Genomic DNA, 14602 nt, shown 5'->3' on the forward strand with positions numbered 1-14602 from the left:
AATGGGTTTATCATACACACTGTAAGGAGAGTGATCACTTAAGATAAGCCATCACCAACAGCAGGGGGGGGAAGGAGGAAAACCTTTCATGGTGACAAGCAGGTAGGCTAATTCCAGCAGTTAACAAGAATATCAGAGGAACAGTGGGGGGTGGGGTGGGAGGGAGAAATACCATGGGGAAATAGTTTTACTTTGTGTAATGACTCATCCATTCCCAGTCTCTATTCAAGCCTAAGTTAATTGTATCCAGTTTGCAAATTAATTCCAATTCAGCAGTCTCTCGTTGGAGTCTGTTTTTGAAGCTTTTTTGTTGAAGTATAGCCACTCTTAGGTCTGTGATCGAGTGACCAGAGAGATTGAAGTGTTCTCCAACTGGTTTTTGAATGTTATAATTCTTGACGTCTGATTTGTGTCCATTCATTCTTTACGTAGAGACTGTCCAGTTTGGCCAATGTACATGGCAGAGGGGCATTGCTGGCACATGATGGCATATATCACATTGGTAGATGCACAGGTGAACGAGCCTCTGATGGTGTGGCTGATGTGATTAGGCCCTATGATGGTATCCCCTGAATAGATATGTGGACAGAGTTGGCAACGGGCTTTGTTGCAAGGATAGGTTCCTGGGTTAGTGGTTCTGTTGTGTGGTGTGTGGTTGCTGGTGAGTATTTGCTTCAGATTGGGGGGCTGTCTGTAAGCAAGGACTGGTCTGTCTCCCAAGATCTGAGAGAGCGATGGCTCGTCCTTCAGGATAGGTTGTAGATCCTTGATGATGCGTTGGAGGGGTTTTAGTTGGGGGCTGAAGGTGATGGCTAGTGGCGTTCTGTTGTTTTCTTTGTTGGGCCTGTCCTGTAGTAGGTGACTTCTGGGTACTCTTCTGGCTCTGTCAATCTGTTTCTTCACTTCAGCAGGTGGGTACTATAGTTGTAGGAATGCATGATAGAGATCTTGTAGGTGTTTGTCTCTGTCTGAGGGGTTGGAGCAAATGCGGTTATATCGTAGCGCTTGGCTGTAGACAATGGATCGAGTGGTATGATCTGGATGAAAGCTAGAGGCATGTAGGTAGGAATAGCGGTCAGTAGGTTTCCGATATAGGGTGGTGTTTATGTGACCATCGCTTATTAGCACCGTAGTGTCCAGGAAGTGGATCTCTTGTGTGGACTGGTCCAGGCTGAGGTTGATGGTGGGATGGAAATTGTTGAAATCATGGTGGAATTCCTCAAGAGCTTCTTTTCCATGGGTCCAGATGATGAAGATGTCATCAATGTAGCGCAAGTAGAGTAGGGGCATTAGGGAACGAGAGCTGAGGAAGCGTTGTTCTAAGTCAGCCATAAAAATGTTGGCATACTGTGGGGCCATGCGGGTACCCATCGCAGTGCCGCTGATTTGAAGGTATACATTGTCACCAAATGTGAAATAGTTATGGGTCAGGACAAAGTCACAAAGTTCTGCCACCAGGTTAGCCGTGACAGTATCGGGGATAGTGTTCCTGACGGCTTGTAGTCCATCTTTGTGTGGAATGTTGGTGTAGAGGGCTTCTACATCCATAGTGGCTAGGATGGTGTTTTTACTTTGTGTAATGACCCATCCACTCCCAGTCTGTATTCAAGCCTAAGTTCATTGTATCCAGTTTGCAAATTCCAATTCAGCAGTCTCTCATTGGAGCCTGTTTTTGAAGTTTTTTTTTTTTTTTGAAGGATAGCCACTCTCAGGTCTGTAATTGAGTGACTGGAGAGACTGAAGTGTTCTCTAACTGGTTTTTGAATGTTATAATTCTTGACGTCTGATTTGTGTCCATTTATTCTTTTACGTAGAGACTGTCCAGTTTGACCAATGTACATGGCAGAGGGGCATTGCTGGCACATGATGGCATATATCACATTGGTAGATGTGCAGGTGAACGAGCCTCTGATAGTGTGGCTGATGTGATTAGGCCCTATGATGGTGTCCCCTGAATAGACAAGTAAAATCACGTCAAGAATTATAACATTCAAAAACCAATTGGAGAATACTTCAGTCTCTCCGGTCACTCGATTACAGACCTGAGAGTGGCTATCCTTCAGCAAAAAAACTTCAAAAACAGACTCCAACGAGAGAGTATTTTGTAGAAGCTTTAAAACATACACTAAGAGATTTTTTTAATAACCAAAAATCTTCAGAACAATCTTGTGCTAGCCAGACATGGAGTGGGCTCTCTCCTGTCAAGTAGGACCAAATCCTGTTTACTTTAGTCATAGGAGTATTGCAGACAGTGAGACAGCTAATGGCCCCAGTTCAGCTGTCCCTCCCTTCTCAACAGAGCACTTACACTCATGCCTAATGCTAAGAATATGCTCAAGTGGTTTGCTGAATAGCGAGGGGCTTAGCTACATGCTTGAATGCTTTGCCGAAGTGGGCTCACATAAGGCAAGCAGGAATTGGCTCATAGTTGCTAACTACTAGTTGTCCCTGGATTCTCCAGGGCATCCTGGCTTCTCTCTGTTCAAGTATAAGCTCTGTAGGGCAGGGATGGATGTTGGGCTAGATCCTCAGCTGGTGTCAATGTGTATCTGGCCCATTATTTTATGTATTATAGAAAGCTGAGTGCCTTGTTGGTGCTCTGTAAACAATAACACAATGGAAGAGGCTTTCTGGTGTAATGGTATAGTGCATTAGTCCTTTACTTCAGGCCATGTGCATTCCAGTTCTGATTAGGTCAAAACAAGTTTGATGATCTCAGCAGAGCACCTTGTGTGATTAGCACTCTGCTCCTAGAGACCCCAGCCTGGACAGTGTGTGGTGTTAGAGTCAAGGAACTATTGTAGGGAGAACATGCCCAACAGCTGCCTACACTACAGCTGGCTTTTGCAAATGCTATCAGACTCTCCCTTTCATGAATACTACAGCTACTAATCCTTAGATAACCTTTTCTATTAATCTCAAGGTGCTTTATAAAGGAGGGTGAATATTATCCCCCTTTTACACATGGGAAAACTGAGTCACTCTGAGAGGAACTGACTTGCCCAAAGTCATCAGAGCTGGGATTAGAAACTTGCTCCTCATTCAGTCAGCCTGTCAGCTGAATCGTGCTGTCCCATTTGGCTGCATACAAAAAGACAGTGTCCTTTATAAAACATAGCACTCACAAATACAGCTCCTTCCTTATTAGGCTTCTGTTGTTTATCACACCCTCAGCTCGAGCTATTCCGATGTTAGTAAATATGCTGTTTTGTGTTGCTCATTGTTCACATTGCAAGGATCGTTCACATTGCATGAGGATTCTAAATACCTGAAGTACAATTGATCTGTGCTTTGTGAGAATGATAAACTTGCCAGCAGAGAGCAGGCAGTGTATTGAGCTGGGAATGCAGTTTAGCCCTTACAGCGTGGGAAGAGTTCTGCAATTGGTGGACAGAGAGCCAACACTTTCCCATCTGTCTGCAACACTGAGACCTGCTCCCAAGGAGAGAAGCAGAAGTCCGTAGAATGTGGAGGGTTCCCTTTGGGCCACACTGGCTTACCTGGGGAATAACATGCCCTGACTTCATATCAGAGTTTTGCCTCAGTATCTTTGGAATTGGAACTAAAGGACAATAGCTGCTGAGCTACATGCATCCTTCATGCCACACACAGGGCTAGTGGGGCCAGAATAGAGGATGAAGAATGGGGAAATCTACTGAATGAAAGATGGGGGAAGTATCTAGGATGGAGAGTTGGAGAACGGGTTTACAATGGCGCCAATGGTGCCAGGGAGCCGGGCCCATGCTCAGAAGGGGCCCTGGCCTGTTCCGCTTGCACTGCGCCCCGAGACCCTGCCAGCTCACTCCCCCCCGCCCATCACTTGCTCCTCTCAGCCAACCCTCTGGCTGGCTGAGGGCTCCTCTCTGCCCTGTGGCCCCACCTGCCGGCTCCTCTCTGCCCCTTGGCTAGACCCCAGTGCACCTCTGGCTCCGGGTAGTCTCTGCTTCCCACGGCTGTGGGGCCCCACCTGTCTCCCCGGAGCTGAATTTCCTGATACTGTTGCAGAAGCCTGGCCAGTCTCAGCCAATTGTGGGGATTGTGGGGGGGGCTTGGCTGGGCCCCTCTAGGCAAGTGGGTCCAGAGGGAATCTAGCTGGGGCAGTCCCTGGCCTGACTGATTGCGCCACTCCCAAGGGGCTGGAGCGATTCCCCACCCCGGGACCAGCCCTGTCTATGCTGATGGCTCAGCTCAGCAGATATAGTCGCCTCCCAGCAGGGCCGGTGAGTGTGGTCAGGAGGCACGGCATGGGGGACTGGGTTGAGGGGGGGCAGAGGGGGTGCTGGGCTGTGAGGGGGCAGGGAAGATCTCTGTGTGTTGGGGCACTAGGGAGTGGGGGTTCTGTGTAGGGTGCTGGGCTGTGGGCAGGGGGGTGCTGGGCAGGGATTGTGTTGTGCAGGGTGCTGTGCATTTGTGGGGGGAGTCTGCGGGGGCACTGGGCATAGTGGGTCTGGGGGGGCTCTGGCCATAGGGAGTTGCGGGGGTGTTCCAGAGCTGCCAACGTTCTGAATTCCCCAGGGGTGCTTGACCCCAGTTCTGCCCAAGGCCATGCCCCTACTCCACCCTTTCCCCCAAAGCCCCACCTCTTCCCGCCCCCACTCCACCTCCGTCCCACCTCCTCCTGCCTCATTCCACACCCTCCCCCAAGTGTCCCCACCCTCGCTCCACCTCTTCCTGCCCCTGCTCCTCCCCCTGCCGCCCTCTGCTGAACAGCTGATCAGCGGTGCACAAGAGGCGCTGGGGGTGAAGGGGGAGGAGCTGATAGGTGGGGCCGCCGGTGGGTGCTCAGCACACATTATTTTTTTTCTGTGGTTACTCCAGACCTGGAGAACCCACGGAGTCGGCACCTATTAGGTGTTGGGTGTGGGGGCTGTGTGGCATGGCATGGGCCCGCCCCCGAGGGCAAGGGGCATGCTAGCAGCACAGGGCTGGTTGAGGCACTGTGCAGCTGGAAACTGCCAGTTTGTAAATAGTGCCCTCGCACTGGGCTGGGTGGAGTGGGTAGGCCCCTGCCCTGCCCCATTGCTCCTGGTCGGCCCCTCACTCTGGAGACTGACCTCCCTGTTGCCATGCTCCATTGCCTCCATGGGTGCCCACAAATAAGTTTGGCACTAGGTCCACAAAAGGTTAATCCGGCCCTGGAGAGAAGTCCATAGCCAGAGAGAGAAAGAGATATGCACAGAGAAAGGGAAGCTGCCTCAGGGACCAGTAGGGACAGAAGGAGGAGAGACTGAATCCCACACATCATCTGTCATTCCCTGAGTTACCAGAGGGTTGGCGCTTTGGAGGGGAGGCTGCTGTCAGCTCTCAGACAGGGGTGGAAGTTAGTGGGGTGGTGAGCTGGGCTCTGTTACTTAACAGCACCACTTGCTGGCCATTCTGCAGCAGCATCGTGGAGGAGAATGGGGGTGGTGGGAAACCTGCATCAAGGACAGCAGGGAGGGCACAATAAAGGAAGAAAGGGTTTGGCCTCCCTCCAGCTGCAGGTTCAGTCTGGAGTCCAAACCCCACCAATGAGGGTCCCAACCAGTGTGCCAGATGGCAACAATGGGGGACTGGGAGGGAGAGAGATAGGGCAAAGTGTGGTGTAAAGCAGAGACACGAGTCAGATGGATAGAAAGGGAGATGGGCTTGGGCCCAAGCCCCTAGCCAACCCCTCTTGGGAGATCTGGCATCCAAACTCAGAGGTCCAGGCTCCTCTCTCAGAAAAAGTCCAGGTCTGTGGGATTAGACTGTGACTGGGGAAAGAACACATTCCCGTGCCCCACATAGCTGCCTTTTCAGCTGAATACAACTGACAGCCATGAGGCTGCTTCTGACAGTGTGGGTGAATAAATGGCCTCTTTTCCATTAAATCCCCGAGCCCCCAGGTCAGGTGGGTTAATCAGCAGAGCGTGTCTGGAGTTCTGTGGATTGGAACAGCCGCATTGTGCGGCCTGCTTTCCATATTCGTCAGCCCTTCACAGCCGCCTTCGCCTCTGCCCTCCAATCAGGTAGATTGTGGCTTATTGTCTTCTTTTAATGCAGCTGAGAAGTTGTTTTTCCTCCCAGGGCTTGTAAAGAGCCTGGAGAGGGAAATAAGTAGAGGAGAGAGAGATGACGGCACTGCCGAGTGTAGTGCTGATCACAGCTAAATTCAAAGGGAAAGCTGTTTCTCTTTTGTTGTTGCTAGCAAGGAAGATAATCTCAGTGAAATCCATGCTTGGAATTCTTGAATGGTGCCATATTGATCTGCAGGGCTATTAGTTTGATAAAGCGATAATGAAGTCCTTAACAGCTATATGCAATCCTTAAAGGGTAACATCAAATGAGCTCTAGGATTAATCAGTCTCAGACCATCCCCCCAGTCTTCTAAAAAAAAAAAACATGCTGAAGTTTTGCATTTGTGCCATGAATGTATGTAGATGGAAAACTGACGCCATTCTGCATCTGGAGTGGCTGGTTGCTTGGGTCATAGGGCACAATAGTAACAGAAAGTGCCTGTCTGCTTTGTCTTGCTGAAACAACTTCGGCGAAGGAGAAAAAACTAGTTGAGCTTTCTGATCAATGAAGTATTTCACATGGATAACACCTTTATTTCTACATGACTATCCATCCAATCTATTTATTTCTGTTTGCCATTCTACAGGGGACAAGGAGAGGGTCCTGGGAAGAAAGATGAATAGTTTGTATACAGACACGACTATACTTTTTTTTTTTTAAATAAATACAGTTAACCTGTTTCAGAGTAGCAGCCGTGTTAGTCTGTATTCGCAAAACGGTAAGCAGAATATATATTATAGCCCATGTACTGTTTTTTTTCACTCCCTACATCTGATGAAGTGGTTTTAGCCCACAAAAGCTTATGCCCAAATAAATTTGTTAGTCTCTAAGGTGCCACAAGGACTCCTCGTTGTTTTTGCTGATTCAGAATAACACGGCTACCATTCTGAAAACTGAATAATAATGTGTTCCTGTACATAAAGACTCCCTCGCTGCTAGAGAGGAGGTCATTTAGTGTATGTCTACACTGCAGTGTAAATCCAGGGTAAGTGGAACTCGAGTCAGCAGACCCTGGGTTAGACATTAGAGAGCCCAGGGCTTGAGCGTCGATACTGAGGGTCATCCCTAGGTTAAAAATCTTCTAACCTGGGCCCAAGCTCAGGGCTCCAGCATCCATACTGCAGTACGCAGACGCAAGTCCAACCAGCCATATTCCAGACTTCCTAACGCCCTCCCAAAATGTTGCCGCTCTAGCCCTTTGTTCATGGGTCAGTGTAGGAAAACTTGACTGTCCACCAAACTTGATTGTCCAGAGGACAAAGAAAGTCAGCCCATGGGATTGTGGGATATTTTTGGCAGACTCCCAGAGCACAAATGCAGCAGGGTTGTGTCTGCACTGCAAAGCAATAGGGCTGGAACCCTGGGTTCCGGCTTGACTCAGGCTTGGACCCTCCAGCCCTGTGGATCCTGGGACCTTGGGTCAGCGTGATTTGTGTGAACATGAAAAGAGAGTTAGGCTTGAGACTGAGTTTGAACCCTGGGCTTAAACACTGAAGTGGAGACGTACCCTTAAAGGCGCTAGGATGGTGAGATCAGACTAAGGAAATGCCCCTTCATTTTGGCATTTGAGAATCAAATACATCTCTTTTGGTGCTCACATGCAGCTGATTTCCTTCACTTTCCTCCCCCAGGGCAAAGAAAAGTTCCTGGCCATCCTTAACAAGTACATGGAGATCCACGGCACAGTTTATTATGAAACCCAGCGTCCTCCTGAGGTCCCAGCCTTTGTCAAGAACCATGGTCTTCTGCCACAGCATGAGTTCCAGCAGCTTCTGAGAAAAGCCAAGGTACTCAAAATAGGGGTGTGGCCCTTTCATGTGGATTTCTGACAAAGTCCAACGTTACTCCTCCATAAAATAACCAGCTGCTGGTCAGGCGGATCAGAGTTGCCTTGAGAAATGTAATCTGAGGGGGAATTCATTAGCTGAAGCTCTTTTTGCTGGAGGAGGCTTGAGGCTAGTGCCACTGAAGCCCTTGCTTGCAGGCCACATCAACTGCAGTAATTATCCAGGAGTCAAGATGAGCAAATCGCAACAGCGAATATGTCTGATTAATTTCCCCTTTTTACAAATTGTCAATGGTCAGTTCACAACATTCTCAAGTGTATTTGTTATTCAAAATCATTCACTAATTTCTTCAGCAAATAACTCTTAGTCTGCAGGTTATTTGAACTGTGAATATTACAATTGAATACACAACTTTTACTGTGACATCTAACTCATGTGATTTACATAGCTAGAACTCAGGTAAATGACTTGAGAAACCAGCTTACACAGCCCCAATTTCGAATGGTAAGATTGATTGTTGGATTGGTAGTTTGCCTTCTGTTGATTAATTACATCCAATCAGAAGAGAGAAACAATACCACATGACTATCCAAAGATGGTGCAAATGTTGGATTTTAAATTTTACAATTGAATATACTATTTGGAACTGTCTCTTGGGAAATATTCATACTTTGGGGTTCAAATTTGTTTTTTGCAAGCAGTTGCTCTACTAGAGTTTAAGAGATTGAGCATTTGTGGAAAGTAAATGTGAATTACATCACACCCATTGTCACACCAAAGTTTGCTCTTGGGTTCCACTGAATGTTCATAGAACACCTTGGTCACTATTTGCTCAGCTCTGTCCAGGAGCCTGGGGTCTATGGATTGATTGACTAACAGCATAACTAGGTCCTGAAATGCTCCTTACTGATATCGGAACCTGAGCCCAGCGCCATAGCACTTGCTAGAGTCAGGCAAAGTGCATACTTCCCAGACCACCCCCTGCACTGCCAACCCACTGGCATGCAACCCCCCTATTACATTCCAGCCCTTAGCTTTTCCTGGGTAAGGACTGCCAACTGTGCCTGAATTATGTGATGTGCAAATGCCCACTGGCATACTAAATAACCAAACTCATTTTGTCCTGTTACCAGGACAGAAAACCAGGTCTGTAGACAGGAGAAGCTAGGGCATGTAGCTGCTGTTCCACCTAGGTCTGGTACTGTTTTAGGCATGATTCTGATTTGATATCTAGCAAGCCAACAGCTTTCAGAGTGGAAACAGTAGGACGAATACATGCATGATGTAAGGAGGTGCAACTTCCATTGATATTAATGACAAGGTCTCTGTTATAAACGAAGGGGTAAAGATGTACTGTGTACAGTTTAGCTTTGATAAAGACATCATTTTGGGGAGAACTTTATAACACATTTAAGCTATTGTGAATTGAACTACAAAGAACTTCACTTAGAGTTCAGTTAGATCAGCCTGTGTTTTTGCCGAGCTGAGCACCAGAGAGAGTTCAGATTACTGAACTTGAGAGGCAGAGCTGCTAATGAATTAGATTGCAACGGGTCTGGGCGATGGTGTTCTTCACTCAAACTCACCAGCGTTTGTGATTTTGCTTCCTGCAGCTTTTCATCGGATTTGGATTCCCCTATGAAGGTCCCGCCCCTTTGGAAGCAATAGCCAATGGGTGTGTTTTCCTGCAGTCTCGTTTCAACCCACCGCACAGCTCCCTCAATCACGAATTCTTCAGGGGGAAGCCTACGTCAAGAGAGGCAAGTGATTCTGCAATGTCGTGTGACGAGAATATTGCAGGTTGGCCTGAGCCATGGCATTTGCTCTGGATTCAAACCAAAGGGGTGGACCAGCTAAAAAAATCAGCCTCTGGATGCTCTTCCCCACAGTTCAAAGCTGTGGGTGGGATCAGAACCTTGCCCTCCCAATCTGATTTCTCCCCTCTCGAGACCTGGAGAAGATGGATAAAATGAGACCTGGGTTTGAATTTCAGATCTTGCAAAACAAAACCTGACCAATGAGGCTTTTGCAAAAATGCCACACCATGTCCTAATTGGTTACCCCAGAGACAGACTCCAGCCTGACCCTCCCTTTCCCAAATCTGGAGTTGTAGGCTCCCAAATAAGTTGGGATCTGAACTTAAATTGCTCCTGGTTGTGGTTTTGTAAAACAGGTCTGATTTTTGTGTGTGTGTGCAAATTCCCCTCCTGGGCCTGTCGCTGGCTATGAATTTAATCTGAGTGCAGCAGGAGCTCTTTAAAAGTTAAAGGGTTGAGAAAATTGAGTCTTGTATTATTAATAAAGTGGATAATGCCGTGTAAATTCCCACATCCCCGCTGAGAAAGCCCCTCCGCTGGCCACATCAAGGACCTCTTTCTCAGCTTCTGTTTCCGTCTGAGGCCGTTCCTTACCAAGTGAGTTAGAATCCACCCTAAGGTGTCCTCTATCCTGCCCCACCCTTGATAGCCTCCCTTCCACTGACTCTCAGACTAGATTGCATCTTCTGTAGCCATGCTTCTCCAGGCAGCTGGGTGCTTCCGTTGCCTTGGCAGCCAGCCCGTTTGTCATCATTACAGTGTGGTGGCTGCACGTTCGCTTGCCATTCGTCTTGGCAATAGGCAGAGGCAGAGCAGAGCTGCTGTAATTAGCTCCTGTAGAATTAATTCTCCTTCTGTGTCCTCTTTGTGTTTTGCTGATGTTAGCATAATGCAGGTTGTGTTGCGAGGGCCCCGGTTCGCACTCAGCGACTTGGCAAAGCTGTGAACAGAGCAACCACTACAGAGAGTGTGCATGATGTGTGCGTGTGTTTGTGTGTGAGATGGAAGGTGTTGGAATCATTCTTTCAGTGCAGCCAGCCCTGCTGCTGCTCCTTCTTTTAATTTGTGTCATTAAAATAGCTGAGCCTGCCATCCTTAGCTGCTCTCACTAGGGAGAAGTGTGCTGATGACAGCAAAGAAGCAGAAGAGAGGGATAATTAATTGCCATCATCTCTTTATTTATACGTATCTGAGCCTTCTAGGCAGGGCTGAGATCATGGGAAAGTTGAAGGTCTTTAGAATAGATGGGATATTGGGTTTGGTTTTGTGTTTTAGCCCAGCTGATTGGTCGATATGTTAGGAGAATGGGGATTACCCTGGATTGGGGCCGTTGGTTTGCTCGATGGATGGTCCTGCCCTTTGGTGCAGCTGATGCTGTCTTCTTCTCAATAATTGCCAGGTTTACTTTAGCTCTGCATCTTTGGGGAATGCTGTGACCCAGAGGTTTGCTTTGCATCGCAACCTGCAGTTGGCAAGGGGCAGAGTCTGTAGCTTGCTGTGAAGAAGCCTCCACTGCAGCTTCTTTGCGTTAGTAGCTGGGCTCCAACTCACAGCACAGCTGTGTAAGCCGCGCCATGAGTGGATTAGAAAACCAACCTCCCTCCAGAAAGCAGCTGAAACATGGAAACCCGAAATGTCCAGGATGCAAAAAACCCCCAAAATGGTGAACTCCGCCCCCCCGGGAAGAAGTCCAGCCCAAGGACTAGACACTCCTTAAGCCTATGAGCTCCATGGGACTTCACTGACGCCTCTGCAGAAGGGAAAATTTCACCTAAAGTCATTTGGCAAAACAATAAAAATCAATGTGTGTGCAAGTTCCCCCGCCTCTAATGGATTCTATGTCTCCTCTCCCCTGGCAAAGGGCTGGGGGAGCATGATTATGTCTGGCAAAGCATAATGCTCATTATATAAAATGCTCTTTTTTACATCTTCCTTGCTTTCAAAGTCACTTTGAAACATTGCCAGTTTTCATCCTCCTTTCTGTTCAGAAAATGTCTCTTCTCTACACCAGGATTCTTTCCTCTGACCTGTGCACCCCTTAAAAGTATAGCTTCAACTTCCACCCTTTGCCCTGCTTCCTAAGACGTGACCTGTGCTTGTTGGCTGCAGCAATGTCAATGAGGCTGAATCAACAGATGCCCAAGGCTTAAATAAAGGAGAAATGCATGGAGGGGAAAGAAGATTGCTCTATAGGATGGAAAAGTGACTGCCGATGGGAAGCAATCCCCAGGGGAAGAGTCATCACTGCAAACCAGAGTGCTCAGCTTTAGTTTTGCAAATTCGAGGGTGGTTCGGATTCTAGTTCCAGTTTAGCCCAACACCAAACTTTGTATTTGATCACAGATTTGACATTTGTCTCATCTTTGTAATGAGCATTGTGCTTCTACAAAACCTTGTAGTCAGGTCTTAGTTTTGCAAACCTCACTGATGGGGGAGGTTCCGATCTGGGAAGGAGTTCATCTGAATCTCTGAGGTTGAGATTTGCCCAGACGCCGAGGGGCAAATTTAATTTTATTGGGACTTACGCATTCAAAACCATTAGGTTGTTTTAAAATATCAGCCTAAAGGCTGAGAGCAGGTGGGTTTGGATTAAAGGTTCCACTTTGGATCCATCTCTGCATGCAGTGGTTTTAGTAGCTCTCATCACTGTTCCTGCTGCCATCAGCTCACCTTTCACATTGCCTAGCTGCAGGGAGGTCACTGCATGTGGCCACAGTGCCTTCTGCAGGGAATGCCACACAGTTCCTTTTGTTTCCTTTTTCAGGTGTCCTCCCAACACCCCTATGTGGAGGACTTCATAGGGAAACCTCATGTGTGGACGGTGGACTACAATAACTCAGAGGAGTTTGAAGCTGCTATCAAAACTATCATGAGGACCAAGGTAATTCCTGGCAGAATTCATTGAAACACTGAGATAAACTCATCTGTTGCTGAGACGGAGAGAACGGAGGGCTGGATTTGCAGGAGTCAAGAACAAGCAGTTGTTAGCAGCCCACATGTCCCTCTCTGACTGTCCCAGCATTAGTGGCTAGTCACCTCTCTGAAATTGTTTGCACATGCAAGCCAGAAATCCCAGTGTCTCAGGACAGGAGGCTACTTCTCTTGGCTTTCAATGGGATTTGTGCTCCTGAGTTGCTTAGGCTTTTTTGAAAACTCCACTCAATGGTGTTACCCTAGTTTAACTGAGATCAGAATCAGGCCCAGCAGATATGGATATCTTGGACTCTGTAGTAACTTACCTGGAGCAAACCTCCACACCTCTTGAGTTTCACCCACCAAAGCTTAGCCCTATCTATGGGGCCAGATTTTCCAAGAGCTCAATTCACAGTAGACCTCTAAATAAGTTGATGGAACAACTTCAGCTGCTGGGCTCTAAGCACTTGAAAATCTGTCACGTAGGTTCCTGCATGGAAGCTGAGCACTCTGAAAATCTCTCCAGTAATGTCCCCTGTTCAACTCTCCGTCAGCTTCCCACTCCCCATCAGTTAGGAAGTTAAACCCACTCATTTAACCAGGATGCAGTTTTCCCATCATGCATCCTCCTTCCCAGTGCTGGGATATTCCACAGCAAGCATCTGGGACTGCCAACCCGGTGTCTTGTAAGCAGGTAGTATTTTTTGTCAGCCTTGTATCTCCACATGCAAGTGCTACAAAAGCTACAGGTCACTTCACCTACCGTTCCTCTGCTGTATTTCATTTAATTATTATTATTTACATTAAACAATTCAATATGAAAAGCCTCAAATCCCCCCTATTAAATATGAAGAGCTGAAGAAATGCAGCAAAAAAAAAACAAGCCTTTTGAAAAATGCAGCAACTGCTGTGTGAGCCGACTTCTCAAAGACTTTTAAAAAGTATCCGTCATGAATATTTACCTCCCCAGCGGCAGGAGCCTTTCAAATTGTCCAAATTATTAAAGTCAATTTTCCTGGAGGGGAGAAAAGTGCTGATCTCTGGTTTGCTCACAATTTGTTTTGGGTAGGATGAGGCGTCCCTGTTGTTACAAAGACCATACGCCACGAAATAGCATCTTAATAAAAAATGGCCCTGCGTCTGACTCAGATTAACAGGAATCAGAGAATTTAATAGCTTCTACAAGGGTTTTTGGGGTTTTTTGAGTGAATTTGTAGTGTTCATGTCAGATTGAGAGCAGCCGAGATCCAAGTCCTCCATCCAGAGAGCAAGCTGTGCTGCAGTGTAGAGCTCCCCTGCTAATATTCCTCAACCCAAATCTGTTCAGTTTCTTTGGCTCATTCTGTCCTTGCTTCCTCTGTGAAGCTGCCATCAATGAGGCTGATCTACACCAGCAGGGGGAGTATTGTGAGCCCCCTTCCTCCTGTCACAGCCATCACATGGAAACACTCTTTAATTGTTACTCAGCATGAGCAGCAATTGATCTGGGGGCTCGTTCTGTAGTGCATAGCCGTCTCCATAGCCACATCCATTCCCCCAGGGGAAATCGCTCACTAGAATGTGAATTACCAGATTAAAAAATATCCCTGAATCGCAAACTGTTTAAATTCCTAATTCATTAACACTCTTTGGGTAAAAACAACGAGGAGTCCTTGTGACATCTTAGAGACTAACAAATTTATTTGGGCATAAGCTTTCGTGGGCTAAAACACTTCATCAGATGCATGGAGTGCAAAATGCAGTAGAAAGGTATAAATACACAGCACATGAAAAGATGGGAGTTGCCTTACCAAGTTGGGGGGGATCAGGGCTAATGAGCCAAATCAGTTAAGATGGAAGTGGGCTATTCTCAACAGTTGACAAGAAGGAGTGAATACCAAGGGAGGAAAAATCACTTTTGTAGTGCTAATGAGGCCAGTGCAATCAAGGTGGCCCATTTCAAACAGTTGACAAGAAGGTGGGAGTATCAGCAGGGGGCAGTTAGTTTTTGGAGTGACCCATCCGCTCCCAGTCTTTATTCAGACCTAATTTGATGGTGTCCAGTGG

The 14602-nt window shown here is 47.3% G+C and overlaps 1 protein-coding gene across 1 annotated transcript in view; it reads left to right on the plus strand.

The window, feature by feature from the left end:
- MGAT5B (alpha-1,6-mannosylglycoprotein 6-beta-N-acetylglucosaminyltransferase B) overlaps positions 1-14602 on the plus strand; it is a 171923-nt gene that overhangs the window by 127289 nt on the left and 30032 nt on the right. The window contains exons 13-15 of the mRNA XM_038372302.2: positions 7671-7826; positions 9440-9586; positions 12408-12524. Of these exons, the coding sequence (XP_038228230.1) occupies positions 7671-7826; positions 9440-9586; positions 12408-12524 (420 nt within the window). The remainder of the gene's footprint in view (positions 1-7670; positions 7827-9439; positions 9587-12407; positions 12525-14602) is intronic.

The sequence above is a fragment of the Dermochelys coriacea genome, chromosome 14, assembly GCF_009764565.3.
Source record: "Dermochelys coriacea isolate rDerCor1 chromosome 14, rDerCor1.pri.v4, whole genome shotgun sequence".
NCBI lineage: Eukaryota > Metazoa > Chordata > Testudines > Dermochelyidae > Dermochelys > Dermochelys coriacea.